Raw genomic sequence first — 27917 nt, 5'->3', positions numbered from 1 at the left:
TACTTAGCCACCCTTACAAAGGTAGGAAACACTTTTATAAGACTTGGTCTAGTTAGGTATTTGAAGGTGATCCCAGTTTGAAGTCTTAATATGTCTTTAACACTTCAGTAGGTCCACTTAGATGCATTTATGGTCTTAGTCTCTAATGAATTTTCACTTGAGTTTGAGATGGTTTTGTCATCTTGGGCAATTGATGGATACCCCAGAGCACCCCCAAATGCCTGAACATTGAGCTTCTCTTGCTTGGCATGGAGGATTCTTGATGATGTACCAGTGGACCTAGTATGCCCCCAAGCTAGCCTTGACTCTATTTGATGAGAGTGCCTTGATCAAGGGCCCAAATGAGGATGGTTATCACCTAGGATGATTGAAGAGAGGATGATTGAGGGGGGCTTTTTGCACTTGGGTGAGCCTCAATGCTATAGAGATAGCACACTACATTGTCTATTTAACACCCATAAAGATGATGTTAGGCACCCACCACTAGATTTTGGACAAGTGGAGATGCTTTGAGGCTTGATTAGGGGACCTTCCCTCGAATTAAGGATGGTCATGATGCTTATAGAATTTTGTAGCCCTTCGAGTGCATTGTTGGAGCATTTTAAGCCCCAAAAGGGAATTACATCATCCATTGTAGAGGCTTATGCCTAACACATGTAAGCTTCTCTTGGTATATTTTGTTGTTGACCTAGTGGGTTGGCTCGTAACCCAACTTTATTTTACGTCTACCCAAAAAACAAAGTTGTTGATGAGATTTTAGTCAATAATTAGAGGTGATATACCGCATGTAAAGTACAGGATCACCTCTCTCATTTATTCATCATCACATTTGTGGATTTCAACTTCTTTAGAAGAGACTCAACTTGCTTTGTTGTACTTCACTACTCGTGGAAATGCAATCTTATGTGGATTTTGGCTATTGGAGACTAGCTTTCGTTTGGAGATGTCATTTTCCAATTGAAAGAAGGAATGTTCTTAAATCAATTTGAGTATTTTGTTGAATATCTTTTATGGTTTAGTATGTATTGTTAGGGTGTCTAATGTTCCTTGTCTAAATGCATATGTTTATTTGAAATACTTGGTATTTATTGCATGCTAAATCTTTTATTCTTGAACTCCCTAGAAAACCTTCAAGGGAGCCTTTTTCTAGTGAATTTCTCCTTTCATAAAATGATAATTAAGGTTAGAAAGAGAAAACGAGAGTTTTATCCCTTACTCCCTTCAAAAGTTTGATATTTCCATGGTTAAATTTTTGAAGATTCCATCATGCAAGTAGGGGAAAAGGTATTAGCATCCCTCTTCATGATCAAAATCTTGAATATTTTATCTCTTACCCCTCCTTTTTCTCTTTTTGGCTTTTCAAGGCAAGCCACTAAGGCTAAGGCAAGGGTCGAATTTAACTCAAGCTTGCCTCAAGTCAACATTGGAGTTGATTTCGCATGTTTACACCTTGTTTGACCTTGCTAACTCAAAGTTTAGCATTTCCTTTAGTAGAAAATGCCTACCATGTAATGGAAGTCTCTTGAAACCCCAATTCAGCGAAAAGGCTTCACCTTAGGGCTAATTGAAGGTTTTTCATTCCATTTGTTGGTTATATTTTTCAAAGCAAACATTTTATTTGTACTTACATGCCTAGATGTACTATTGTTGAATTACATCTTGAAACCCTAGGCTAAAAGTGTTATTTCTTATGCTTCTTCATATGTACGTTATTCCCTTACACACAGAATTGTGCCTTGTTCCAAGAAATGCCTTGCTCAAGCCTCCTTTACATCATCTTGATCTTATCGACTTAGAATACCCTTGGATGATATATATTGGGAGGCCTCCCGTGTGGTGAAATTCCACTAAAGTGCAGGAGGTGCAGTGTTAAAGTGACAGTGACAGCGATGGTAACAGCCACCTCATTGTTGCATTATGATTTATCCATTGCCCTATCAGCCTTATCTCAAGGCCTACTGGATTTTAAGACAACATGAATCATACAAAAAAGTAAAAGCGACCAAAACATTAAATTATATAAATCAATATGTTTATGGGTATATCAAATAACAATCAACAATTTTGTTTGTATACAGACATGATGCCATATCCTAATGAAAGTTATATTTCCACAATTCACCCAAAATATATATATATATATATATATGAAAATCTTTAAAGCAAGTTACAATACTCTACTAAAATTTAAATATCAACGAGAAAAATAAAACATAAATTTTGTGATAAATTACTACCTTATAATTTAAATACTAGATTTTCATGTATGTAATAAGCCCAAAAACCACAAATATTACTAATCACAAGATTTTATATATATATATATATAGCTATCTATGAATAACATCTTAAGCCCTTGCGAATTATGCATTAGTTTAGTAACTAGTGGAAGCCCTTCCTCCACTTTCACCATGTTATCCCTACACAAGTACATTACACCTAAACTATATATATCTAAGTCTTAACAAGTAAATCACATCTAAAAAATCCATTATAGTTTCTCGAAAGAGTAATAAGAACTATTATATTAACCTTTATATTTTCATAATCCCCCTAATAAACTTGTCGATTGAAAGGAATTAAAAATTAAGAGTTATTATTAGAAAAATGGATGATATTATATATATATATATATATATATATATATAGATATATTCTAATTTTGATATTTATGCAAGTAAATTACACCTAAACCATATATATCTAAGTCTTAACACAAGTAAATCACATCTAAAAAGTCCATTATAGTTTCTCGAAAGAGTAATAAGAACTATTATATTAACCTCTATATTGTCATAATCCCCCTAATAAACTCTAAGATTGAATGGAATTAAAAATTAAGAGTTATTATTAGAAAATTTGTTGAAATTTTATATATATATATATATATATATATATATATATATATATATATATAATCTAATTTTGATATTTAGCATAAATATATTGTTGAATACCTATGAACATATCATGATTTTTTTTAATTAAAAGTGAATGAACTCTGAACCTATCATGTGCTACAAGGGATCAAATCTCTAAGGATACAAAATCATTTTCAAGTTTTGATTCCTCTCGACGCATAATATATATTGAGTTAAAATAAATAATGTTGATTCTTTATAAATATATATGCTGTATCAAGCACTGAAAAATTATACATCCCTCTCAAATTGAGGGACACACCATTAAATGGTTTTCACCGTAACAAATTTATGATCCATATTAAAAACAAAATGTTATTAAAACTTCTTTAATGCCACATGTCAACTCCATACTAAGTATTGAAAGAACCATACATTATAAGATATCTCTCTATGGAACTATTTTACAACTATTTTACATAATGTGGATATTTAAATATTCTATTTTTGGCCCACTTTAAAAACAAAATTTGTTATTAATATTTCTTAAATGTCCCATGTTAACTCCATACATGCACTGAAGGAATTTCACATCTTCCTACCACAATAAAATAATATGTGATAAACCAATATAAAAAATTACTTTCAATTACTTTTCTCTTTTTATAAAAATGATATAAAATTATTTTACCCAAGACGGGAAATATTTAGTGATAAACCAATATAAAAAATTCTTTTACTGTCCATTACTTTTCTCTTTCTATAAAAATGATATAAAATTATTTTACCCAAGACTGCATATTGAATATTTGTTTTATTAATAATTTTTTAAATTTCACATATCAACCCCATCTCATAACCAAAAAAAAATAAACATCTCCCTCATGCTGCATTGTAAAAAGTGCCTAAAACCCCTAAATAACTTATTTCTAGTTTTTATGAAACCCTTATTTTTACATTTGATAATATTAATTTCAAGCATGAAGGTGGTTCCACGGACTCTTTTTTCGTTGACTTGAGTACGTCCCAAGAACCAAGTGGCACTTACATGACTTTGACTCCCATCACACATGTTAAGAGTGCTGATGATATTACACGTGTATCATGGTATCATTAGTCTCGTTCATTCAATCTTAACATGATGGTGTCCTATCACGAGGCATCTAATAAAATATGCATTGCAGGGAATGAACATCAACAGTGATACTATTCTCGCTGACACACTAATCATGCAGCTTCTTTATATAGCCCTATTTCTGATTATCAAAAACATATAATTAGTTCTGCTAAGAAAATATTTCATATGTTAATATAACTATAATTTATTCAGCCTGGCATACATTTTGAAAACAACCCATTTGTAAATTTCTCAACACAAAGTAAAAGGCATTCAGTAACAGCAATAAATTGCTATAGATTCACACCTAGAACTCAAAAGCACAAGACAAATACAAACCAGGTTGCAAAGTTTTATAACGACCAGAAAACAACTAGCCTCAACAATTAACACCACAGATGAGCAATTCTAAACCAATGGCGTAATGTCCATTTCAGTTAGATTCCTCACACCACTCACGGCCAAGCATGAATAGAATTGGCTTTAACCTAGTAAAAGCATATTATCCTTCACAATAGAGCTCAATTTATGTCTTCAAGTTCTTATAAGTAATTATAATGCGGCTCAAACAGCAACCATATTAATAACAAAAAGCAAATCTATAAACTTCGTACTTATCCATGGGATTACAGAAATCAACTTCCCTATGTCTGGTCACTAATACAACCGAAAAATCAAACATTAAGGAAATAATACTCAAAAGAGCCCACCAAAAAATAACAGACACAGGAAACTAGGTAGAACAGTGAAATAATAAGCGCATCATATGCTTCAATTTAACTAGCATTGATCATTGAAGGAATTAAAAACAAGATACAAAAACCAATTCAACCATTATTTACAGAGGGGGCATCGAGAACAACCATTGTTTACGGAGAATCGTTGTTTTCAGAATCTGCAGACTTGTTTCATGGAACTTTTGTGATATCAGTCTGGACAAATTACATCTGATCAAACAGTTAACCATCAGATTTATATCAACAATGTCATAAAAGCCTGAATCCATACCGGGGGAAACAATGCTTCGTAGAAAAAGGAGAATGGAAAAGATCAGACCTAGATGTGTAACAAAAAAATTTAACCATCAGACTGCCAAAAAATCTATAAGTAATTTTTCTTAGAAAATATTTCATTACAAATGTAACTAAAATTTATTCAGCCTCTCATGCATTTTGATAACAGTAAATTTGGAAAATTCCCACTTCAACTCCAAAGCACAAGACAAATATAAACTAGGTCATGCAAGGTTTTATTTTAAGACTAGAAAACAATGCCTCGTGTTAAAATTGGCAACTAGGGCCAATTTCCACTTTGGACAGCTCATTTGATGGATAGGTACTATCACTCTTCACTTGAATCAAGGTCAAACCATTCATCTACAAGTGTTGTATGTGCCCGATTTGAAAAACCTGGTGTCTATTTCTGCAATGGAAGATAAAGGCTCCAAAGTAGCATTCATTGATGGAAAGGTACATATTTGGCAAAGAAACCCGAAAGATGCATTCACACTTGGATTTACGGTTGATGGTCTCTATCAAGTAGGAGGAAGTCCTTTGGGAACCTTGGCTAGCGATACTCCTCTTCTCTCTGAGCTATGGCACCGGAGATTTGCCCACTTACATTACAAAGCCCTACCTAGGATAAGGAAGATGGTCATCGGTATGCATGAGTTCAATATGAACCATGAAGGTGTTTGTAAAGGCTGTGTAGCTGGGTGATGCAGGTAAAATAACATCTAACCATAGGCTTGCGCTCATTAACATTAGCTCACAACACTAAACTGAAAATGATTAATTAATAAAACAAAATAGTTACAGGAGAAATCATGGCCCAATGATTGGCCTCTCATTCCTCACACTTGCTCACACACTTCTACATACATACATGTCTCATAGCCTCTCCTCAATTTATACAAATGGATTAGAACCCAAGTAGGTTCTAAATCCCTAAACTAACTCCCAAAATATCTCTCATAATCCCTAACATCTCTCATACAATCCCTTATCCCTAGATAAGAGCTAACTAATCCATAATCCTCTCAAACCTTCCACAATTGTTAAAATTGGCAACTAGGACCAAACTCCACATAGGTCATCTTATTTATGACCGCTGATATTTTTCTTGGATTCCTCTCTCCAATAGGTGTAGGATTGATCTAGAGATCATCCAATTCCGACATGTACAAATGAAGTTATGAATTTATTTTTGATTATGGACAAATTGTCAAGGTCAGCCAGCAAACTTATGCAAGCTCAAAAGCCCAATAGTCACGTCTATTCATCCTCAACATTTGCTATAAATACATGATGTCTTAGCCTCATTTGGACACACAGATATTCACACTTCTCTCTCTCTCTCTCCTCATTGATTGGACGCGGATTTTTGGGCCTCTCTCTCTCCACACGTCTGAAATTTCAGGAGGCCGAAATTTCAAGAGTGAAATTTCAAGAGAGCAAATTTTTCGACAGTTTGACCATGCGTTGACCAGCAGCATTGACCTATTTGACTGTGTTTTGGGTGAGATATTCTGTTTGGGCAAGCCACATTCTTGGGCACAGACATCGAGGTCAAATGTTGACTTTGACCAACGTTCATTCCAGTTAGGGTTGACCACATGGTTGGTTGTTTGACCAAGTTTGACTGAACTGTTTTGGGTTGTTTTGAGGGCTTATTCATCTTGTTGTTTGGAGGCCGAAGTTGACTGAAGTTGACCAAATTTTTGAGGGTCAAATTTGCCTTGTTGACCAGCGTTGACTTTTCTGGTTTGGACTCTTTTACTACTGTTACAAAATATCAGATTTGTAAATTGTACTATATCTCTCTGCTGAACTATTGAAGACTATAAGAAGATTTGATCAAGGGTTTCCCCACATTGGGGTTTGTCCCTGGCTAGTGCCACGTCTTGTGTCCTCTAGTCTTGGCTTGTCTTCTACTGTTTATATTTATGTTCTATCTACATTTTATATCATGTTGATGTGATTGCTAATCTGAATATTCATACTGGGCTATTGAAGAAATTGAAGTAAAATTGCTCTAAAGCATAGAACATACGATTTTGCCTAAAATTAACATGGTATCAGAGTTGAGGTGAAGACAAAGCCCAAGCAAGAGTGAAAGAGAAATCACCAAAGACAGATGGACAAGGACAAAAGGCTCAATGGGTTCCTCATCCCACTTCCCGGCTGAAGACAAGCTCCATGATAAATCTGACTATCATTGATGGAAGATGTCTCTTGATTTGACCTTGGAAGAACAAGAAGTGATGGATTATGTGCAAGGTAAAATCCCCGAGCCTCCTTCAAATGCACCGGTTGCTGTGAAGACAAAGTACAATAGGGCTTAAGTCAAAGCAAAGAAGATTATCATGGATTCAATTGACAAGCGTCTAGTGGTCTACATCTCTGAATTGAAGACCTCCAAAGAGATCTAGGACAAGTTGATCAGCATGTTCAAGGTTAGTAATGTTAATCAAATTCTATTTCTCAAGAATAAGTTGAAATATATTACAAAGGTCAAGGACGAGGATATTCAATCCTACTTCTTAAGTATCACTGAGATCAAGAATGATGTACTTTCGATTGGAGACGTCATTCCTGACAAGGAACTTACTCTCACCACCCTTGGAGGACTCCCACGTAAGTGGTATGTATTTAAAACCACTATACTCAACAATGATCGAATTCCAGGGTTTGAAGAATTGATGTCGAGATGCATTCCAGAAGAAACAAGAATGGTGGAGCAAGAAATGCCTTCTATTAGAAGCAACCCAAAAGGAGAAATAATGCAGGGTCTAAAGGTCATTTCCATGGAAAGCCTAGATCTAAGGGAGGAAGGAAGGGCATGTGCTTTGTTTGCAATAAGTTTGGCCACTATGCAAGGGAGTGTCCAAATAGAAGGGACACATCACATGATGATTATCACAATCATTCCAGGGGAAACTTCAACAACAACGATCAAAGGAATGGCAGGTCCAATGGCAAGGGAAAAAGGAACGTGGGACATCAAGGAAATGGTCGACTCTCCAAGAAATCAAGGAACTCCAGGTATGAAGAATCCAATGTTGTTAACAATAAGAAAAAAGAGTACTATCTTATATCGGCCCTCTCCACTGCCTCTCCTCCAGACACTTTGGGAAATTGGTTGATTAATAGTGGTGCCTCAAGGCACTTCACCGGATACAAGGAAGCCCTCTCTAATCTGATAGAAAATGAGACAAACTTGGAGATCATCCTTGGAGACAATGCCACCTATCCCGTGAAGGGAGTAGGGAATGTTACCCTTCAATTGAATCAAGGTAACACTATTCATTCGCAAGAAGTATTATATGTACCCAATCTCAAAAAGAACCTGGTGTCCATTTCGGCAATGGAAGATAAAGGATTCAAGGTGGCTTTATTGATGGAAAGGTACTATTCATTCGCAAGAAGTACTATATGTACCCGATCTCAAGAAGAACCTGGTGTCCATTTCGGCAATGGAAGATAAAGGATTCAAGGTGGCTTTATTGATGGAAAGGTACATGTTTGGAAAAGAAATTTTAAAGATGCTTTTACTCTTGGGTTTAGGGTTGACACTTTGTATCAAGTTGGAGGAAGTCCATTAGGAGCTATGTCTTGCGACGCATCTCTACAATCTAAACTATGGCACAGGAGGTTTGCCCATATTTATTATAAGGCCCTACTCGATGTGAGACAGATGGTGACAGGTATGCCCGAATTCAAAGTAGAGCATGAGGGTGTATGTCCAGGATGTGCCGAAGGAAAACTTACAAGGGGACCATTCCCCTCAAGTAATAGCAAGACCACAAAGATATTGCAATTAATCCACTCCAACATATCTGGTATGATGCCCATAAACTCTTTGGGAGGATATTTATATTATCCCACCTTTACGAATGATTACTCTCGCAAAACCTGGATCTACTTCTTGAAGAAGAAGGATGAAGTGTTCACCTGGTTCCGACACTTCAAAGCCTTTATCAAAAACCAATCCGAGAAGAAAATCAAGATATTGAGGACTGGTAATGGGACCGAGTACGAATCCAATGAATTCCAAGATTATTGCAGAGAAGTTGGCATTAAGAGGGACACTACAACACCATACACTCCCAAGCATAATGATGTGGTTGAAAGGAAGAATCGCACTATTGTAGAAGTTGTTCGTACCATGCTTCATGATCAAGGGCTTCTGAAGTTCCTATGGGTTGAAGTTGCAAATATCGTTGTGTATGTTCAAATATGATGCCCTCATCAAGCATTGGACTCCAAGACTCCCGAAGAAATGTTCACTGGTAAGAAACAAGATGTCTCTCATTTTAGAATTTTTGGAAGCCCCGTATATTTTCATGTGTTGAAAGAGAAAAGAAGCAAATTGGGTGCATCTAGGAAGAAAGGAATCTTTGTGGACTATAGTGAAAATTCTAAGGGATATAGAATTTATGTGGCTAGTCAAAGGGAATTTGAGATAAGTCATGATGTCACCTTTGACGAAGATATGGCCCTCGGGAAGATCAACAACCTTCCTATCCCAAGGAAGGACAAAGAAGCTGACACCGGAAAACAGGGTGCAAAAGAAGATGAAACAATGCCAGATGTTGATGAACCTATGGATCCTATTGATCCTCCTCCTCAAGAGCCCTCCTCCTCCAAGAGGAGACCCTCATGGCTTAGGGAGACTCTCGAAGATGCCGAGAGACATATTGCACCAAGGGGGACCTTCCGTGAAAGCAAGAAGTCGAACAGGTATCAAGGATACTTGACCGTCATGAGCACTATCATTCAAAATGAGCCTTCATCATTTGAAGAAGTCATGAAGCAACAAGTATGGAAGGATGCTATGAATGAAGAATACGAGTCAATTATGAAGAATGATGTCTGGGATGTGGTCCCTAGACCCCAAGACAAATTGGTTGTCACCTCTAAGTGGCTCTACAAAATCAAGCATGGCGCTGATGGAAGTGCAGAAAAGTTCAAGGCTCACTTTGTTGCTCGAGGCTTCTCTCAAAAGGAAGGTGTAGATTACGATGAGATATTTGCACATGTTGCCCGATACACCACCATCCGCTCGATCATAGCCCTTGCTGCCTTGCAAGGATGGAACCTACATCAGATGGATGTCAAGACCGCTTTCTTGCATGGTTCGATCAAAGAGGAAGTCTATGTGGAACAACCCGAGGGGTTTGAGGTTCATGACCGGGAATCTCATGTATGTAGGTTGAAAAAAGCTCTCTATGGATTGAAGCAAGCACCCTGGGCTTATATGAGAGGATCAATAGCTATCTGATGAAGCTGAGATTCACTAGAAGTGAAGTCGATCTGAACCTTTACTTTAAGGTTGAAAATGATAAACCTCTCATTCTGGTACTTTATGTGGACGACCTCTTTCTGACAGGTGCAGACCCTCTCATTCACAAATGTAAGAGGGAGTTGGCTTCTGAATTTGAGATGAAGGACAGAGGACCGAGAACCGATGCACTACTTCCTGGGGTTGGAAGTCTGGGAAAAGCCAGGTGAAATTTTTCCTATCTCAAGGAAAATATGTTGTGAAGATATTGGAAAGATTTGGGATGGTGGACGGCAAGCCTGTGACTACCCCGATGGAACTTAACTTTAAGAAGTTATATGGTAGTGTTGCTGGACCTGAATTAAGAAATGATTCTGAGTATCGTCAACTCATAGAAGCATTGATGTTCTTGGTGAACTCCCGTCCGGACATATGTTTTGCAATTAACACATTGAGCCAATATGTGGTTAAGCCTCATCATATACATTGGATTGGTGCCAAGAATCTTTTGAGATATCTTCGGGGCACAATCACTCATGGACTGAGATACACTGTCGGAGATGTGAGGCTGCATGGTTATTTTGATGCTAATTGGGCTAGCAATGTGGTGGATCGCAAGAGCACTTTTGGATGTTGTTTTTCTTTGGGTTCTGCTTCGATATCCTAGATGAGCAAGAAGCTGAAATCAGTTGCCTTGAGCACCACTGAGGTCGAATACATAGCTGCGAGTATAGCCTCCTATGAAGCTATCTAGTTGAGGAAGCTCCTCAGTGAGTTGTTTCAACATGTCTTGGATACCACCATGATCCTCTGCGACAACTAGAGTGGGATCCGATTATCATAGAACCTCGTGTTTCATGATGACTCCAAGCATATAGATATCAAGTACCAATTTATCCGGGATATGGTACAACAAGGAGCAATAAGGCTCCATCACATTGGGACTCATGAGCAGGTCGCCGATATTTTGACAAAGCCCCTAGGGAAGATCAAGTTCTTGGCCTTTCGAGAATGACTTGGAGTTGCGGAGAGACCCCCATATGAGGGTCCTGTATGATATGGACATTGAGCTCTGGGAGCTCTGGGGGGCTTGGGGTACTTCTTGGAGTGATGAGCAACCATGGAGTGAGTGGTTTAGCTTTCCCCTAGTGGTTTGTTATGTACAGGGTGAGTGTTTCAGCGTTCCCCTGTGATACCCCTTGGCGACATGTAGGCAGGATGAGTGGGTCATCCTTCTCCTGCTGAGACATCCTACCCTAGTTGAGAGGAAGTGTTAAAATTGACAACTAGGGCCAAACTCCACATGGGTCATCTTATTTATGACAGTTGATATTTTTCTTGGATTCCTCTCTCCGAGAGGTGTAGAATTGATCTAGAGATCATCTGATTCTAAGATGTACAGATTTAAGTTATGAATTTATTTTGATTATGGATAAATTGTACTACCGATGGACGCATCGTGTACTACCGTTCTCCCTATGCTAGGATGACCGATATTGATCTGGGATCAATGGAACTAACTTTGGGTCAATAAGAGTGATATGAGACACTCTCTTTTGATTGGAACTGACTTCGGGTCAGTAAGAGTGGTATGAGACACTCTCTTTTATTTGGGACTAACTTCAGGTCAATAGAGAATGGTATGATACATTCTCGATCACTTCTTCTTCATAGTTCAGCAGAGTAGTGCAGAGCAGTGCATTGATGGCACAGATAGTACAAATTGGCAGATGGATTAGCAGATGTAGTTCTCCCTAGTTGAGAGGGAGTGTTAAAATTGAAAACTAGGGCCAAACTCCACATGGGTCATCTTATTTATGACAGTTGATATTTTTCTTGGATTCCTCTCTCCGAGAGGTGTAGGATTGATCTAGAGATCATCTGATTCCGACATGTACAAATGAAGTTATGAATTTATTTCGATTATGGACAAATTGTCAAGGTCGGCCAGCAAACTTATGTAGGCTCAGAAGCCCAATAGTCACGTCTATTCATTCTCAATGTTTGCTAAAAATATATGATGCCTTAGCCTCATTTGGACACACTCAACTTCACACTTCTTTCTCTCCTCATTGATTGGGTGCGGATTTCTGGGCCTCTCTCTCTCCACACGTTCGAAATTTCAGGAGAGCGAAATTTCAGGAGGCCGAAATTTCAAGAAAGCAAAATTTCAGGAGGCCGAAATTTCAAGAGAGCGAAATTTCAGGAAGCCGAATTTTTGGACAGTTTGACCATGCATTGACCAATAGCGTTCACCTGTTTGACGGTGTTTTGGCTGAGATATTTTTGTTTGGGTAGGCCGCATTTCTGGGCACAAAAATCGAGGTCAAATGTTGACTTTGACCAGCGTTGACTGCAACTAGGGTTGACCACAAGGTTGATTGTTTGACCAAGTTTGACTGGACTGTTTTGGGTTGTTTTGAGGGCTTATTCATCTTGTTGTTTGGAGGCCGAAGTTGACTGAAGTTGACCAAATTGTTGAGGGTCAAATTTGCCTTGTTGACCAGCGTTGACTTTTCTGGTTTGGGCACTTTTACTACTGTTACAAAATATCAAATATGTAAATTGTACTATCTCTCTTTGCTAAACTATTGAAGACTATAAGAAGATTTGATCAAGGGTTTCCCCACATTGGGGTTTGTCCCTGGCTGGTGCCGCATCTTGTGTCCTCTTATCTTGGATTGTCTTCCACTGTTTATATTTATGTTCTATCTGCATTTTACTATCATGTTGAAGTGATCGCTAATCTGAATATTGATACTGGGCTATTAAAGAAATTGAAGTAAAATTGCTCTAAAGCATAAGCATAGAACAAACCATTTTGCCTAAAATTAACAACAATACTCTTGAATCTTCTTCTATTTTCAATAACTCATCATTCTCTCTTAAAAACTATAGGAAAATACATTAATTAATTAAATCCTAACTTTACAAACTAACTCCTCTAATAAACAATTGACCCAGGTTAGATGCACCTGCATCAGACTCCCCAAGTAAAAGAAAATCATGGTCTCCCGACCATTAATCTTCAATAGATGATAAAACTCCACCTGGATCCCAAACTTTGGTCTGTCGCTGATCAATTACTTTGTCATATTGTTGATGTTCTGTGGTTTTCTTCTTTCATCTTCCAGGCTTCCAAAGTTACGATGTAGTTGTCTTCCCTTTTTGTTGATGTATATTTGTGCAGTTAGATGTATCTTATTGTTATCCTTGCCTTTTCTTTGTTCAATGGGCATCTTCTAAGATTCTTTCAACATTAGCTTCTTCATTTCTTCAATTTTGATATTTAACTTGTCTTCTTGTTGCACATTATTGTTTGTTCACTGAACTTTGTTGTCGATCTCTACGCTTCCGTTGCACCAAATTTGTCGATTTGAAGGCATGTTGATGTGATTGCTAATCTGAATATTGATACTGGGATATTAAAGAAATTGAAGTAAAATTGTTCTAAAGCATAGAACATACCATTTTGCCTAATCATCACTCTCTTAAAAACTATAGGAAAATACATTAATTAATTAAATCCTAACTTTACAAACTAATTCCTCTAATAAACAATTGACACAGGTTAGATGCACCTACATCAAACTCCCCAGGTAAAAGAAAAACATGGTCTCCCGACCATTAATCTTCAATAGATGATAAAAATCCACCTGGATCCCAAACTTTGGTCTGTCGTTGATCAATTACTTTGTCATATTGTTGATGTTTTGTGGTTTTCTTCTTTCGTCTTCCAGGCTTCCAAACTTTATGTTGTAGTTGTCCTCCCTTTTTGCTGATGTATATTTGTGCAGTCAGATGTATCTTATTGTTATCCTTGCTTTTTCTTTGTTCAATGGACATCTTCTGAGATTCTTTCAACATCAGCTTCTTCATTTCTTCAATTTTGATATTTAACTTGTCTTCTGGTTGCACATTATTGTTTGTTTGTTGAACTTTGTTGTCAATCTCTACGCTTTCGTTGCACCAAATTTGTCGATTTGAAGGCATGTTGTATTCCATCTTAATTTCCTTTGCGTCACGCTCTAGCTTTGGATTGTCCAACCATTCTTCTAAGAACTTTAGTTCTGCTGCAATATCTCTCATGTTGACATTTGGCCCATCATTTTCCAATTCATCAGCAACTTGCTTCATTTTTGTATCAATTTGTTGTTCAGCAACATATCTTGCATCCACACACCAATGGTTAGATTTAAAAACATGAGGTTTGACAAATGAATCTGTCTTCAGGTCTTCATGTTGGTCTTCTGAACAATCTGTAGCATCGTCTGTGGGAATCGAACCCACGTTCATTTCATCATCGTTGTCACCAAGCAATGATCCTTGCTCTGGTTCGCAAATGTATATATTTGTCTGGAGTTTCTCTGCTTCTAAAACTTTCAGTTTACGCTTTTGTCTTCTTTCCATCAATTGTTTAATTGGCCATTTAACTATTCGCTTTATTACCCATCTGTGTCTCTGTCTTTTTAATAACTATATTAATATATCAAGTCGTACCTTTAATTCAGCGATCTCTTTCTCATCATCACCAAGGCCAATTGCTATAGCATCATCATGGCCTTTCTCTGGAATCTGTATCTTCATTTTCTTCTCCTTTCGTGAACTTCACCCTGTTCACTATAACCTGCAACTGAATCACTTTACCAAGTTATCTCCTATAAACTCGGTGAATGGTTCACTTCCCTTGAACCTTCTTTCTGAGCACTCTGCTCCTTTTTGTTGCAAACAACAACTGCAATATCTCTTCAAATTGTCTTCACAATGAGCAGACTTTCAGTGTAGGGCTTTGCCGATCATGTACCCATTACATTTCTATGACTCTTAATTTTCTTTTGACTCCATATTTTTGACATCAACTCTTCATTTAATCAAAGAGAGATTTCAACCCATATACAAATTAAAATACCTTGAAAATTTGTGGATGGTATATATATACTATTCATGATCATATACCATTTCATACATTACCATTATTATAATTTGTGAATAAATAAAGCTATGCATTCTCAAACCCACACATGGTTTTATGAAACCATATATCAACCACCCAAAACCTTGTGCAACAACTCACCATTTATCATTCAACATTTATTCTAACCATATGATTTTCTCATTCCTTAACCACTTATCCTCTATCTTCATAAAAACCACCATGTTTTTACAACATCAATTTACTTTTACCATTTACTTTCACCTTTAATACAACACCTATTTACTATTTACTTTCACCTTTCACCTTTATTATTCACCAAATGCAATGTTGAATGCCAATGCTACATTATAAATCTTTAAGCCCTCTTATAATAATTGTAAATTATCAAATTTTATATGAGTCTTGTGCTTGGATTTATTAAGCCACGTGCAGGGTACCTTCGTTTGATTTCAAAAAGCCTTCTTTTTTCATTTGTTGACTATTCAACAACAACCTTTCTACCTTTCACATGAGAGTTTTTCGCCTCTAATAGTGAATTTCCAGCGAGAAGAATTATGGCACCACCAATCTCGATTTCCAGCTATATCACCGGGTCTGTCATCCAATCTTTAGACATCCAACATTCAATTATGAATCGCAGCAATGCATACATCTTTTCTTTGAACCAAACTCCCATTTCTTATTAACCCTGGGCGCACTATTTACTATTTTGGTCAACACATAACCCATAAATTCAATCTCACCTGGAAATTACTATCATGCTCAACACAAAATAGAATTCAACAAAATTAAATAGTTTACCATGCTTGCAGAGGTAGTTTACCGTGCTTCCTCCTCACAATTTATTTACTACAGCGATGAGATTTATGGTTTCCAATGTTGTATTTAAAATCACTTACGTTCATCTCAGGCAAAAATCAAGGGCTTCTACTTGTCACTGGTTCATCTAAGGCAAAAATCGATGGCATGCAACTCTTTCACCAAAAGGAAAGACCACGTTGTTCATGTGATAATTGTAGCTCATACCTTTGTTAATTTCAAAAGAGCCTTTTTTCTTCACATGATCTCAAGGTAGGCTCAACGCAAAGGTGACGCTATGGCTTGGTACGAATTTTGATGCCTCACAAACCAAATTCTTCCACTCCAGCGCTGAAACGTCCTCAACATTCGCTTACAAGAAATTTCTGCAACTATGAACAAAAAGTTCCTGCAATTGCTCAATATAAAATTATCATTATAAAAATTAAACCAATGACATCGAAATTTTGACAATATCCCCAGATCTAACCATCTCTTAATCAATAGTGATTAACCTTGCCATTTTCCAACCAAATACAAATTTCAATTCAAGGATTTCAAACCACTGGAAATTTCAGAATCAAACCAAACACTAAAAATCACAGTTCTGGACTCGATACCATCTATTTCCTCCATGCAGATAGTAAACGATTAGTGGCCCTTAATAGTAATACACCTTCAACACAATAAGTAGCAAGCAACGTTGCTTCTCCACATATACTTCTGCGACAACTATTTGATTAACAAACACATACATCTTTTTACTTCCACGCAGGTGTCCTTCTGACTATGATTCACTGATGACTACTTCGTTATATGCTAGCCACTCCTCTTTGGTTACGCTAACTCCTTTGACTTGCACACTTTGGAATTATCTTGTTTATGGATCATGAACTATCTGAGTTCTCACAACCACCCAACTTTAGCTCTGATACCATAAATTGATGCAAGTAAAATAACATCTAACCATAGGCTTGCACTCATTAACATTAGCTCACAACACTAAACTGAAATGACACAATAGGTATACACATAAACTGAAAATGATTAATTAATAAAACAAAATAATTACAGGAGAAATCATGGCCCAATGATTGGCCTCTCATTCCTAACACTCACTCACACACTTCTACATACATACATGTCTCATAGCCTCTCCTCAATTTATACAAATCGATTAGAACCCAAGTAGGTTCTAGATCCCTAAACTAACTCCCAAAATATCTCTCATAATCCCTAACATCTCTCATCCAATCCCTTATCCCTAGATAAGAGCTAACTAATCCATAATCCTCTCAAACCTTCCACAATACTCTCGAATCTTCTTCTATTTTCAATAATCATCATTCTCTCTTAAAAACTATAGGAAAATACATTAATTCATTAAATCCTAACTCTACAGACTAACTCCTCTAATAAACAATTGACCCGGGTTAGATGCACCTCCATCACTGGGAAACTTACAAAGGGACCATTCCCTTCTAGTGAAAGCAAGACTATCGATATTCTTCAATTGGTACATTCTGACCTATCTGGTATGTTGTCCGTAACATCGTTGGGAGGATACTTATACTATGCAATCTTTCTGGGTGACTTCTCATGCAAAACATGGATCTATTTCTTAAAGAATGATGAAGTGTTCAAATGGTTTCGTTCTTTCAAAACATTGGTGGAAAATCAAGTAGGAAGAAGATCAAGGTATTGAGGACCGACAATAGAACCGAATACGAATCAAAAGAATTCAACGACTTTTGCAAAGAGGTTGGCATTAAGAGGGAGACAATTGTTCCATATACTCCCGAGCAAAATGTCGTTGCTAAAAGGAAAATCCAAACAATCATGAAATCCACCACGTGCCATGCTCCATGATCAAGGTCTACCAAAGTTCCTATGGGGAGAAGCTGCCAACATTGTCGTGTACGTTCAAAATAGAAGCTCGCATCAAGCATTGGATTTCAAGACACCCAAGGAAGTTTTCACTGGTAAGAAACTTGATGTTTCTCATTTTAGAATTTTTGGTTGTCTCGTATACTTTCATGTGCCTAAAGATAAAAGAAACAAGATGGAAGCCTCTAGGAAGAAAGGTATATTTGTTGGCTACAATAAAAATTCAAAGGCATATAGAATCTATGTTTCTGGTCAAAGAGATGAGGAAGTAAGTCGTGATGTCACCTTTGATGAAGACACTACCCTTGGGAAACCCAGAGATCACCCTATCCCAAAGAAGGATGATGATGATTATGCAGAAAAACAGGATGAACCTCCGACGAATGAGATTGTGCCCGATGTTGATGGTCCAACGGATCCTACAGATCCACCTCTTGGTGATCCCTCTACCTCAAGGAAAAGACCTCTATGGTTCAAAGATACTCTCGAAGATGTTGAAAAACATACTGCTCCAAGAGGGGCATTTCGCGAAAGTAAGAAGCCAAACAGGTATCAAGGGAAATTGGCTGTTATGAATATTATTGTTCAAGTTGAACCATGCATGTTTGAAGAAGTCGTAAAGCACCAAGAATGGAAGGATGCAATGAATGAGGAATATGAATTGATCATGAAGAATGACGTCTAGGACATGGTGCCTAGACCCAAGGACAAGTCCATAGTCACCTCAAAATGACTTTTACAAATTAAACATGGAACTAATGGGAGTGTTGAAAAAGGTATGGCCAAGTTCGTTGCTCGAGGCTTCTCTCAAAAAGGAGTGGACTATGATGAGATATTTGCATCTATTGCTCGATATACCACTATTCGATCTATTATTTCCCTCGTTGTCACTCAAGGATGGAGCCTACATCAAATGGACGTTAAGATTGCTTTCTTGCATGGCTCGCTTGAGGAAGAAGTCTACTTGGAACAACCTCAAGGGTTTGAAGCACAAGATCAAAGGAAACATGTATGCAGGTTGAATAAATCCCTCTATGGGTTGAAGCAAGCCCCTAGGGCTTGGTACAAGAGGATTGATAGTTATCTTATGAAGTTGGGATTCACGCCAACCTATACTTCAAGGTTGAAAAGGACATAACTCTCATTTTGGTCCTTTATGTTGATGATCTCCTTTTTACAGGTGTCAACCCTCTCATTTATCAACGCAAGAGGGGTTGACTTCCAAGTTCGAGATGAAGGACCCAGGATTGATGCACTACTTCCTAGGCCTTTAGCTCTGGTAAAAGCCAGGTGAGATTTTCCTTTCTCAAGGAAAATACGTTGTGAAGTTGCTAGAGAGATGTGAGATGGTGGATTGCAATTCTGTGTCTACTCTGATGGAACTCGACTTCAAGAAGCTATGTGGAACTGTTGTTGGGCCCGAAATTCGAATTGGCAAACCCTTCTGAGTATCGACAACTTGTGGGGGGCATGATGTTCATGGTAAACTCCCGACCTGACATGTTTCGTTGTGAATACGTTGAGTCAATTTAAGGTTGAGCCTCATCACATACATTGGATTGCCGCTAAGAATCGCTTGAGATATCTCCGTGGCACAATCAACTATGGGCTAAGATACACTGCCGAAAATTTGAGGCTACATGGATATATTGATGTTGACTGGGCTGGCAGTGTGGTGGATAGAAAGAGCATGTCAGGATGTTGCTTCTCATTAGGATCTGATTCGATTTCTTGGATGAGCAGGAAGTAGAAATCGATTGCTTCAAGCACCACCAAGGCTAAATACATTGCAGCTAGTATGCCCTGTTGTGAAGCTATTTGGTTGAGGAAGTTCTTTAGTGAGCTATTTGAGCACATGTTGGATACCACTGTGATATATTGCGACAACCAAAGTGGGATTCGCCTTTCAGAGAATCTCGTGTTTCACGGCCGCTCTAAGCACATTGATATCAGGTACCACTTTATCTGGGATATGGTACAACGGGGAGCAATAAGGCTCCAACACATCAAGATCAATGAGCAGATTGTTAACATTCTAAACGAAGCCCTTGGGGAAGGTCAAATTCTTAGCCTTCCAAAAGAGACTTAAGAGTCGTAGAAGGATCCTCCCATGAGGGTCCTGCTTGAGTTGGACATTGAACTTTGGGTGCTCCTGGGGGGCTTGGGGTACTTCTTGGAGATATGTGCGACCATAGGGTGAGTGGTTCACCTTCCCGTATAGGTGCGTTGTGTACAGGGTGAGTGGTTCACCTTCCCCTATGATACCCCAATATGGTTGACATGTGTGTAGGGTGAGTGGTTCACCTTCCCCTATGACTGATGACACGTGTGTAGGGTGAGTGGTTCACCTTCCCCTACGATTGATGACACGTGTGTAGGGTGAGTGGTTCACCTACCCCTACGATTGATGATATATGCATAGGATGAGTAGTCCACCTTCTCCTATGGCTGCCCCAGCATACATCCTACCCATGTAGTCCGAGACTGATGTTGACTGGGTTTGTAGTGTGGTGGATAGAAAGAGAACGTCAAGATGTTGCTTCTCATTAGGATCTGGTTCAATTTTTTGGATGAGCAGGAAGTAGAAATCGGTTGGTTTAAGCACCACCAAGGTCGAATACATTGCAGCTAGTATGGCCTATTGTGAAGTTATTTGGTTGAGGAAATTCTTTAGTGAGCTATTTGAGCATGTACTGGATACCACCATGATCTATTACGACAACCAAAGTGGGATTCGCCTTTCAGAGAATCCTGCGTTCCACAACCGCTCTAAGCACATTGATATCAGGTACCACTTTATCTGGGATATGGTACAACGTGGAGCAATAAGGCTCCAACACATCAAGATCAATGAGCAAATTGTTGACATTCTCACAAAGCCCTTGGGGAAGGTCAAATTCTTAGCCTTCCGAGAGAGACTTAGAGTCGTAGAAGGACCCTCCCATGAGGGTCCTGCTTGAGTTGGACAATGAACTTTGGGTGCTCCTGGGTGGCTTGGGGTACTTCTTGGAGATATGAGCAACCATAGGGTGAGTGGTTCACCTTCCCCTATAGGTGTGTTGTGTACAGGGTGAGTGGTTCACCTTCCCCTGTGAGACCCCATTATGGTTGACGTGTGTAGGGTGAGTGGATCACCTTCCCCTACAATTGATGACACGTGTGTAGGGTGAGTGGTTCACCTACCCCTACGATTGATGATATATGCATAGGATGAGTGGTTCACCTTCTCCTGTGGATGCCCCAGCATACATCCTACCCATGTAGTCCGAGACTGATGTTGACTGGGTTTGTAGTGTGGTGGATAGAAAGAGAACATCAGGATGTTGCTTCTCATTAGGATCTACTTCGATTTCTTAGATGAGCAGGAAGTAGAAATCGGTTGGTTTAAGCACCGCCAAGGTCGAATACATTGCAGCTAGTATGGCCTATTGTCAAGCTATTTGGTTGAGGAAGTTCTTCAGTGAGCTATTTGAGCACGTACTGGATACCACCGTGATCTATTGCGACAACCAAAGTGGGATTCTCCTTTCAGAGAATCTCGCATTCCACGACTGCTCTAAGCACATTGATATCAGGTACCACTTTATCTGGGATATGGTACAACGCGGAGCAATAAGGCTCCAACACATCAGGATCGATGAGAAAATTGTTGACATTCTCATGAAGCCCTTGGGGAAGGTCAAATTCTTAGCCTTCTGAGAGAGACTTAGAGTTGTAAAAGGACCCTCCCATGAGGGTTCTGCTTGAGTTGGACATTGAACTCTAGGTGCTCCTTGGGGACTTGGGGTACTTCTTGGAGATATGAGCGACCATCGGGTGAGAGGTTCACCTTCCCCTATACGTGCGTTGTGTACAGGGTGAGTGGGTGAGTGGTTCACCTTCCCCTGTGATACCCCATTATGGTTGACATGTGTGCAAGGTGAGTGGTTCACCTTCCCCTATGATTGATGACACATGTGTAGAGTGAGTGGTTCACCTTCCCCCATGATTGATGATATATGATGCATAGGATGAGTGGTTCACCTTCTCCTATGGATGCCCCAGCATACATCCTACCCATGTAGTTTGGGACTGATGTTGACTGGGTTGGTAGTGTGGTGGATAGAAAGAGCACGTCAGGATGTTGCTTCTCATTAGGATTTGCTTTGATTTCTTCAATGAGTAGGACGCAGAAATCGGTTGCTTTAAGCATTGTCGAGGTCGAATACATTGCAGCTAGTATGGCATGTTGTGAAGCTATTTGGTTGAGGAAGTTCTTCAGTGAGCTATTTGAGCATGTGTTGGATACCACCATGATTTTTGCGACAACCAAAGTGGGATTCGCCTTTCAGAGAATCTCGTGTTCCACAACCACTCTATGCGCATTGATATCAAGTACCACTTTGTCTGGGATATGGTACAACAGGGGGCAATAAGGCTACAACACATCAGGATCAATGAGCAGATTGCTGACATTCTCACGAAGCCCTTGGGGAAGGTCAAATTCTTAGCCTTCCGAGAAAGACTTAGAGTCGTAGAAGGACCCTCCCATGAGGGTCTCGATTGATTTGGACATTGAACTTTGGGTGCTCCTGGGGGCTTGGGGTATTTCTTGAAGATATGAGCGACCATAGGGTGAGTGGTTCACCTTCCTCAGTGATACACCATTATGGTTGACACGTGTGTAGGGTGAATGGTTCACCTTCCACTACAATTGATGACACGTGTGTAGGGTGAATGGTTCACCTTCCCCTACGATTGATGATATATACATAAGATGAGTGGTTCATCTTCTCCTGTGGATGCCCCAGCATACATCCTACCCATGTAGTTCGAGACTCATGGAAAGTACCTCTCATCTAGCCAATGAGTTGGAAAAAGAGGGTAAGGACCACAACAGTACAGATGGACGCATCGTGTACTATCGTACTCCCTATGTCTAGGATGCATGGTGTTCACCGCTTGATCTGGGATCAAGTCTGATTGAGGTTCTACCTCTGGACTAACTTTTGTCAGTGGAGAGCAATAAGGTCTTGTGACTCTCTCTCGATCGATTCTTCTTCATTATCTATATCAGTGTTCAACAGAGCAAAGATGAGATACCGAGATGGTACATGACAACAAGGTGGCATGATGATCGATGATGATGGATGGATTGGCGAGTGGAATTCTCCCTAGTTGAGAGGGGGTGTTAAAATTGGCAACTAGGGCCAAATTCCACTTTGGACAGCTCATTTGATGGAGATGATGATTGCATTGAATTCCTCTTTTGAGAAGACCAAAATCGACCTAAAGATCATCAAATTTGGACAAGAAGAATGTGTTTTTGAATTTATGACCACACGTGCAAATTGTCAAGGTTGGCCACATCATCATGTAGGCTCATGAAGCCCACGAGACATGTCACTTCACCCTCAATGACTTGTATAAATATAAGTGAACTTCAACCTCATTTGGCACCTCACTCACTCACTCATCCTTCTCACCTCCTCTCACTGGTTCGTACAGCTATTGGGCACATCTTCTCATTCACACATGTGGCAAGGAAGACGAATTTCAGGACAAAAGAGTAGGGCCAAAAATTTCAGAAGTTGACTACAGTTTGACCAGCTTTGACTTTGACTTTCCAGGCAAATTTTGAGTTTGATCTTTTGGTTTGTTTTCTGTTTGGGCAGGTCGTACTATTTGGCAGAGAAATCCACATGATCTGGGCACTTTAACCGCAAAGATAAATTGCAAGTTGGCCACAGACTTCAGGGCAGAATTTGACCAAGTTTGACCGTGTTGAAAATAGCAACAAGAAATGATAAAAATAGAATCCAAAAATTCCAATTTAATTTGTCCTGGAATTAAACTGTGAATTAAAATCAAATTCTTTTCTCATAGAAACTTGTAGTAGTTAACTTAAGAATTTCGAGTTGAAAGTCTTTCTGTCGTCATGTGTATGTTCTCCCTATTTTATAGGATTCAATATGAGTTAATTGTGAGTTGTAATTAGACAACTCAGTTTACTGAGTTAAGTTCAGTTAAATTAGTTCCAAACTGTTTGAGGAACTAATAGTGAGTTAACAGTCAGTTGGGTCATTAATGAACTCAACTAGTGCTACTCTAGTTAACTGAAGATTCACTCATCAGAAACTCATGCATGTCGAATCAGAGAAAGACCCAGTTGAGACTAGAGTGCAGGGACAGTGTACTATTTGTTGTAGAATTTTCTGAGTTGTACAGATAGTGCATGCAATCAAGAACTGAACCTTGAAGGGATTGCGCAATTTTGGATGCATTGATTTCCCTTTAAGATGGGCTAATCAACCATAGGAATTGCGCAAGGAAATAGGGGCTTGGAGAGCTGGAGAATTGGCTAAGTGTTGGCCAAGAGTTTGCTTGTGAGCTGGAGATTGATTTTACTGAGTGTTGGGATTGTTCTTGTGAGAACAAGCATTATAATCTCATCTTGAATTTCTAATTAATGCAATACAAATAGTGGGATTTTGAGCTGTGGCTTTCCCCAAATATTTATTGTGTTATGTGCCTTTGATGTTCTTCCTCTTGTCGATTATTGTTTTGCTCGATCTTTATGTGCTTCTGTTGTAAAGAGTAGAAGTAGATTATTGTCTCTTGTTTTAGTAGATTACATGAGCTTGTGAATCTACAGGAAAATCTACATGGTATCAGAGCTAGATTTGAAGGATAATTCTACATGGTATCGGAACTGAGAACAATATACTAGAGGAGATTTCGAAGTTTTGAGTTTTGTGTTACAAGTGAAATTTAAATTTACAATACATACTTCAGGATCGACGAGATGGCGTTCTACGATTTGCAGCTCGAGTATGCCTTGGATGGCAGCTCAAATTATATTATAGCCTGGAAGAACAAGATGGAGGTCGTGTTGGAGGATAATGGCTTGAAGGAATTCATTTATCCGAACATTCCTAAGCCACCAGCATCAGATGCTCAGAATCTGGCCGAATGGAAGAAGTGTGCGGCAAGGGCGAGGCAGATAATCCTTGAGGGAGTTCGAGACCACATTTTCTCGAGTCTCCATGGGAAGGAAACTCTACATGCTATGTGGAAAGCATTGAAGGACCTTTTCCAGAATAGCAGTGACCAAAGGAAGTTGGCACTAAAAGATAAACTTCAAAAAATCAAGATGGAGGTGGTCGAGACTATTCCAAAATACTTGACCAAGTTCATTCAATGTCATGATGAACTTGGAAGTGTTGGAATCATGGTTGTCGAGGAAGATATGGTGAGCCTTTCTCTTCTTGGACTCCCAAAGAGTTGCCATAGTTATCAGGACTCTGTCAATGGTCGGGAGAAGCTGCCAAATTGGGAATGACTATGGTCGGATTTGATGCAGGATGAGATCAAGAGGAACACCAAAGATGGGACCTCTTCCAAGGAAGTGGAAGAGGATTTTGCCTTAGCGAGTAAGGAAAAGTGGGCCAAGGGAAAGAAGTCGCAAGGCGAGGAGGGAGGAAAGAAGTTGGACTTAATGAAAGTCAATTGTTTTCACTGTCACGAACACAGGCACTATGCCAAGAATTGCCCACAGAAGAAAGCAAGCAAGAAGGAGCCGATAGTAGCGATAGCAGGTGAAGCTCTAGCTTCACAATTTGACCTTGATTTCACTCTCATTGCATGCATGGTTGGCACTGCCATGGGAGCCGTGTGGTATCTTGACAGTGGTGCCTCATTCCATATGACGAGGAATAGAGATCTCTTTAGTGATTTTGAGGAGAAAGACCCCAAGCAGAGCATAGAGATTGGAGATGACAAGAGGTATAGGACTAACGAGATAGGTACGGTTACCTTTCAGAGGGAGTCTGGCTCCCATCTCAAGATCACAGATTTTATGTGTGTTCCAAGACTAAAGAAGAATCTTGTTCCAGTCGCGGTATTAGAAGATCATGGCTATGATGTGGTTTTTAGTAAGGGAAAGGTTTCCTTACACACATCACCATGGGATAGGTGAAACAGATCAGTGCACAGGTCAAGAACTTGTATGCTCTTAAGGTTCAAGATGCATGCAAAGCCTTGAGGAGCAAGGCAAAGGTTAGTGCCTTAGTGGTTGAGAGGGAGAGTAAATTACCTCTCAACATGCAACCCCAGAAGAAGTCTCAGAAGCAGCTTCAGGAAGTTGTGGAGCAGCGACAACTAGAGACGCTAAAAGGAGACCAAGTGGAAAGATCCACTCAAGTAGAGAAGGAGTCTCAGAAGCAATCTCAAAAAATTGTGGAGCAGCCATAATTGGAGAAGTTGAGGAGGAGACCGAGTGGAGGCATCCAGTCATTCAAAGACCTCTAGTAGGGGGAAATTTCGAGCCAGGTGGGCAGAGGGATCACATGCAGCCATACCTCCAGGTGTGAGGTGGGGCGATGTAAGGTGATAGTCCCAAGAGGGCCAAAATTGGGCAGGGTCCATTGAGTGGTTTTATCTCATGGATCGTACCTTGCTACGGGAGCCCAAAGTACATAGTAGCGGGAGGAATCAGTGGAATCGATGCAGTCAGAGATCAAAGTGACAGAGGCTAAAGCAATCAGATACTAAAGAAGCATAGAGAAGGGTTGACAACAGTGCAGAAAGGCAGAGTCAACAGAAGCACAGAGTTTTCAGTTGATAGAGGCAATAGCAATCAAAGACTTTGATGACAAAGGCATCATTCTGATTCAAGTTGGATGTTTTTTTGTTTTTGGAGTTACTGGAGCAACAACACTAGAGAGAAGTGTTGCATGCAGAACATTCCAAAGGTTCAGGATCAGCATCGAGTTGAATTCATTTCTTGTTGAGAGGGAGTGTTGAAAATAGCAACAATAAATGATAAAAATAGAATCCAAAAATTCAAGTTTAATTTGTCTTTGAATTAAACTGTGAAAATAAATCGAATTCTTTTCTCATAGAAACTTGTAATAGTTAACTAAGTAAATTTGACTTAGTTAACTTAGGAATTTCGAGTTGAAAGTCTTTCTATCGTCATGTGTATGTTCTCCCTACTTTATAGGAGTTCGGTATGAGTTAATTGTGAGTTGTAATTAGACAACTCAGTTTACTGAGTTAAGTTCAGTGAAATTAGTTCCAAACTGTTTGAGGAACTAATAGTGAGTTAATAGTCAGTTGAGTCATTAATGAACTCACCTAGTGCTACTCTAGTTAATTGAAGATTCACTCATCAAAAACTCATGCATGTCGAATCAAAGAAAAGATGGGGCCCCTCCAACCTTCTTTTTTAATACATGCCCAACCCCTCAACCCACCTCGGCCCCTTCGACCCCGCACTTCGGCCCCTTCGACCCCGCCCTAGGCTTATCTTTTTTAATATTTGCCTTTCCTCAACCCATACTGAGCCCAACCCCTCGGCCCAACCCTCTAATGGATTTTAATAGTTAACTAAGTAAATTTGACCTAGTTAACTTAGGAATTTCGAGTTGAAAGTTTTTCTATTGTCATGTGTATGTTCTCCCTACTTTATAGGAGTCTAGTATGAGTTAATTGTGAGTTGCAATTAGACAACTCAGTTTACTAAGTTAAGTTCAATTAAATTAGTTCCTAACTGTTTGAGGAACTAATAGTGAGTTGAGTCATTAATGAACTCAACTAGTGCTACTCTAGTTAACTGAAGATTCACTCATCAAAAACTCATGCATGTCGAATCAAAGAAAGACCTAGTTGAGACTAGAGTGCAGGGACAGTGTACTATTTGTTGTAGAATTTTCTGAGTTGTACAAATAGTGCATGCAATCAGGAACTGAACCTTGAAGGGATTGTGCAGTTTTGGATGCACTGATTTCCCTTTAAGATGGGCTAATCAGCCATAGGAATTGCGCAAGGAAATAGGGGCTTGGAGAGCTGAAGAATTGGCTAAGTGTTGGCCAAGAGTTTGCTTGTGAGTTGGAGATTGATTTTACTAAGTGTTGGGATTGTTCTTGTGAGAACAAGCATTGTAATCTCATCTTGGATTTCTGATTAATGCAATACAAATAGTGGGGTTTTGAGTTGTGGCTTTCCCCAGATATTTATTGTGTTATGTGCCTTTGATGTTCTTCCTCTTGTCGAT

At 39.1% G+C, this 27917-nt stretch overlaps 1 protein-coding gene across 3 annotated transcripts in view; it reads right to left on the bottom strand.

The window, feature by feature from the left end:
- Positions 1-3855: 3855 nt before the first annotated feature.
- The window catches only part of LOC149197462 (DNA-directed RNA polymerase I subunit rpa43-like), an 83965-nt gene continuing 59903 nt past the window's right edge, over positions 3856-27917 (bottom strand). For 2 of the 3 annotated variants that reach the window (XM_089405848.1, XM_089405847.1), the window contains one exon: positions 4802-5034. In XM_089405848.1, coding sequence (XP_089261974.1) covers positions 4817-5034 — 218 coding nt within the window. In that variant the 3' untranslated portion in view covers positions 4802-4816. Of the gene's footprint in view, positions 4118-4801; positions 5035-27917 lie in introns of those variants that run through there. The other variant, XM_089405849.1, reaches the window with a different exon arrangement.

Source organism: Pinus tabuliformis, chromosome 2_2, assembly GCF_031772625.1.
Source record: "Pinus tabuliformis cultivar Carrire ecotype Pingquan chromosome 2_2, CPIR1, whole genome shotgun sequence".
In the NCBI taxonomy this organism is placed as follows: domain Eukaryota; kingdom Viridiplantae; phylum Streptophyta; class Pinopsida; order Pinales; family Pinaceae; genus Pinus; species Pinus tabuliformis.
This window is presented reverse-complemented; position numbering and strand designations above follow the sequence as displayed.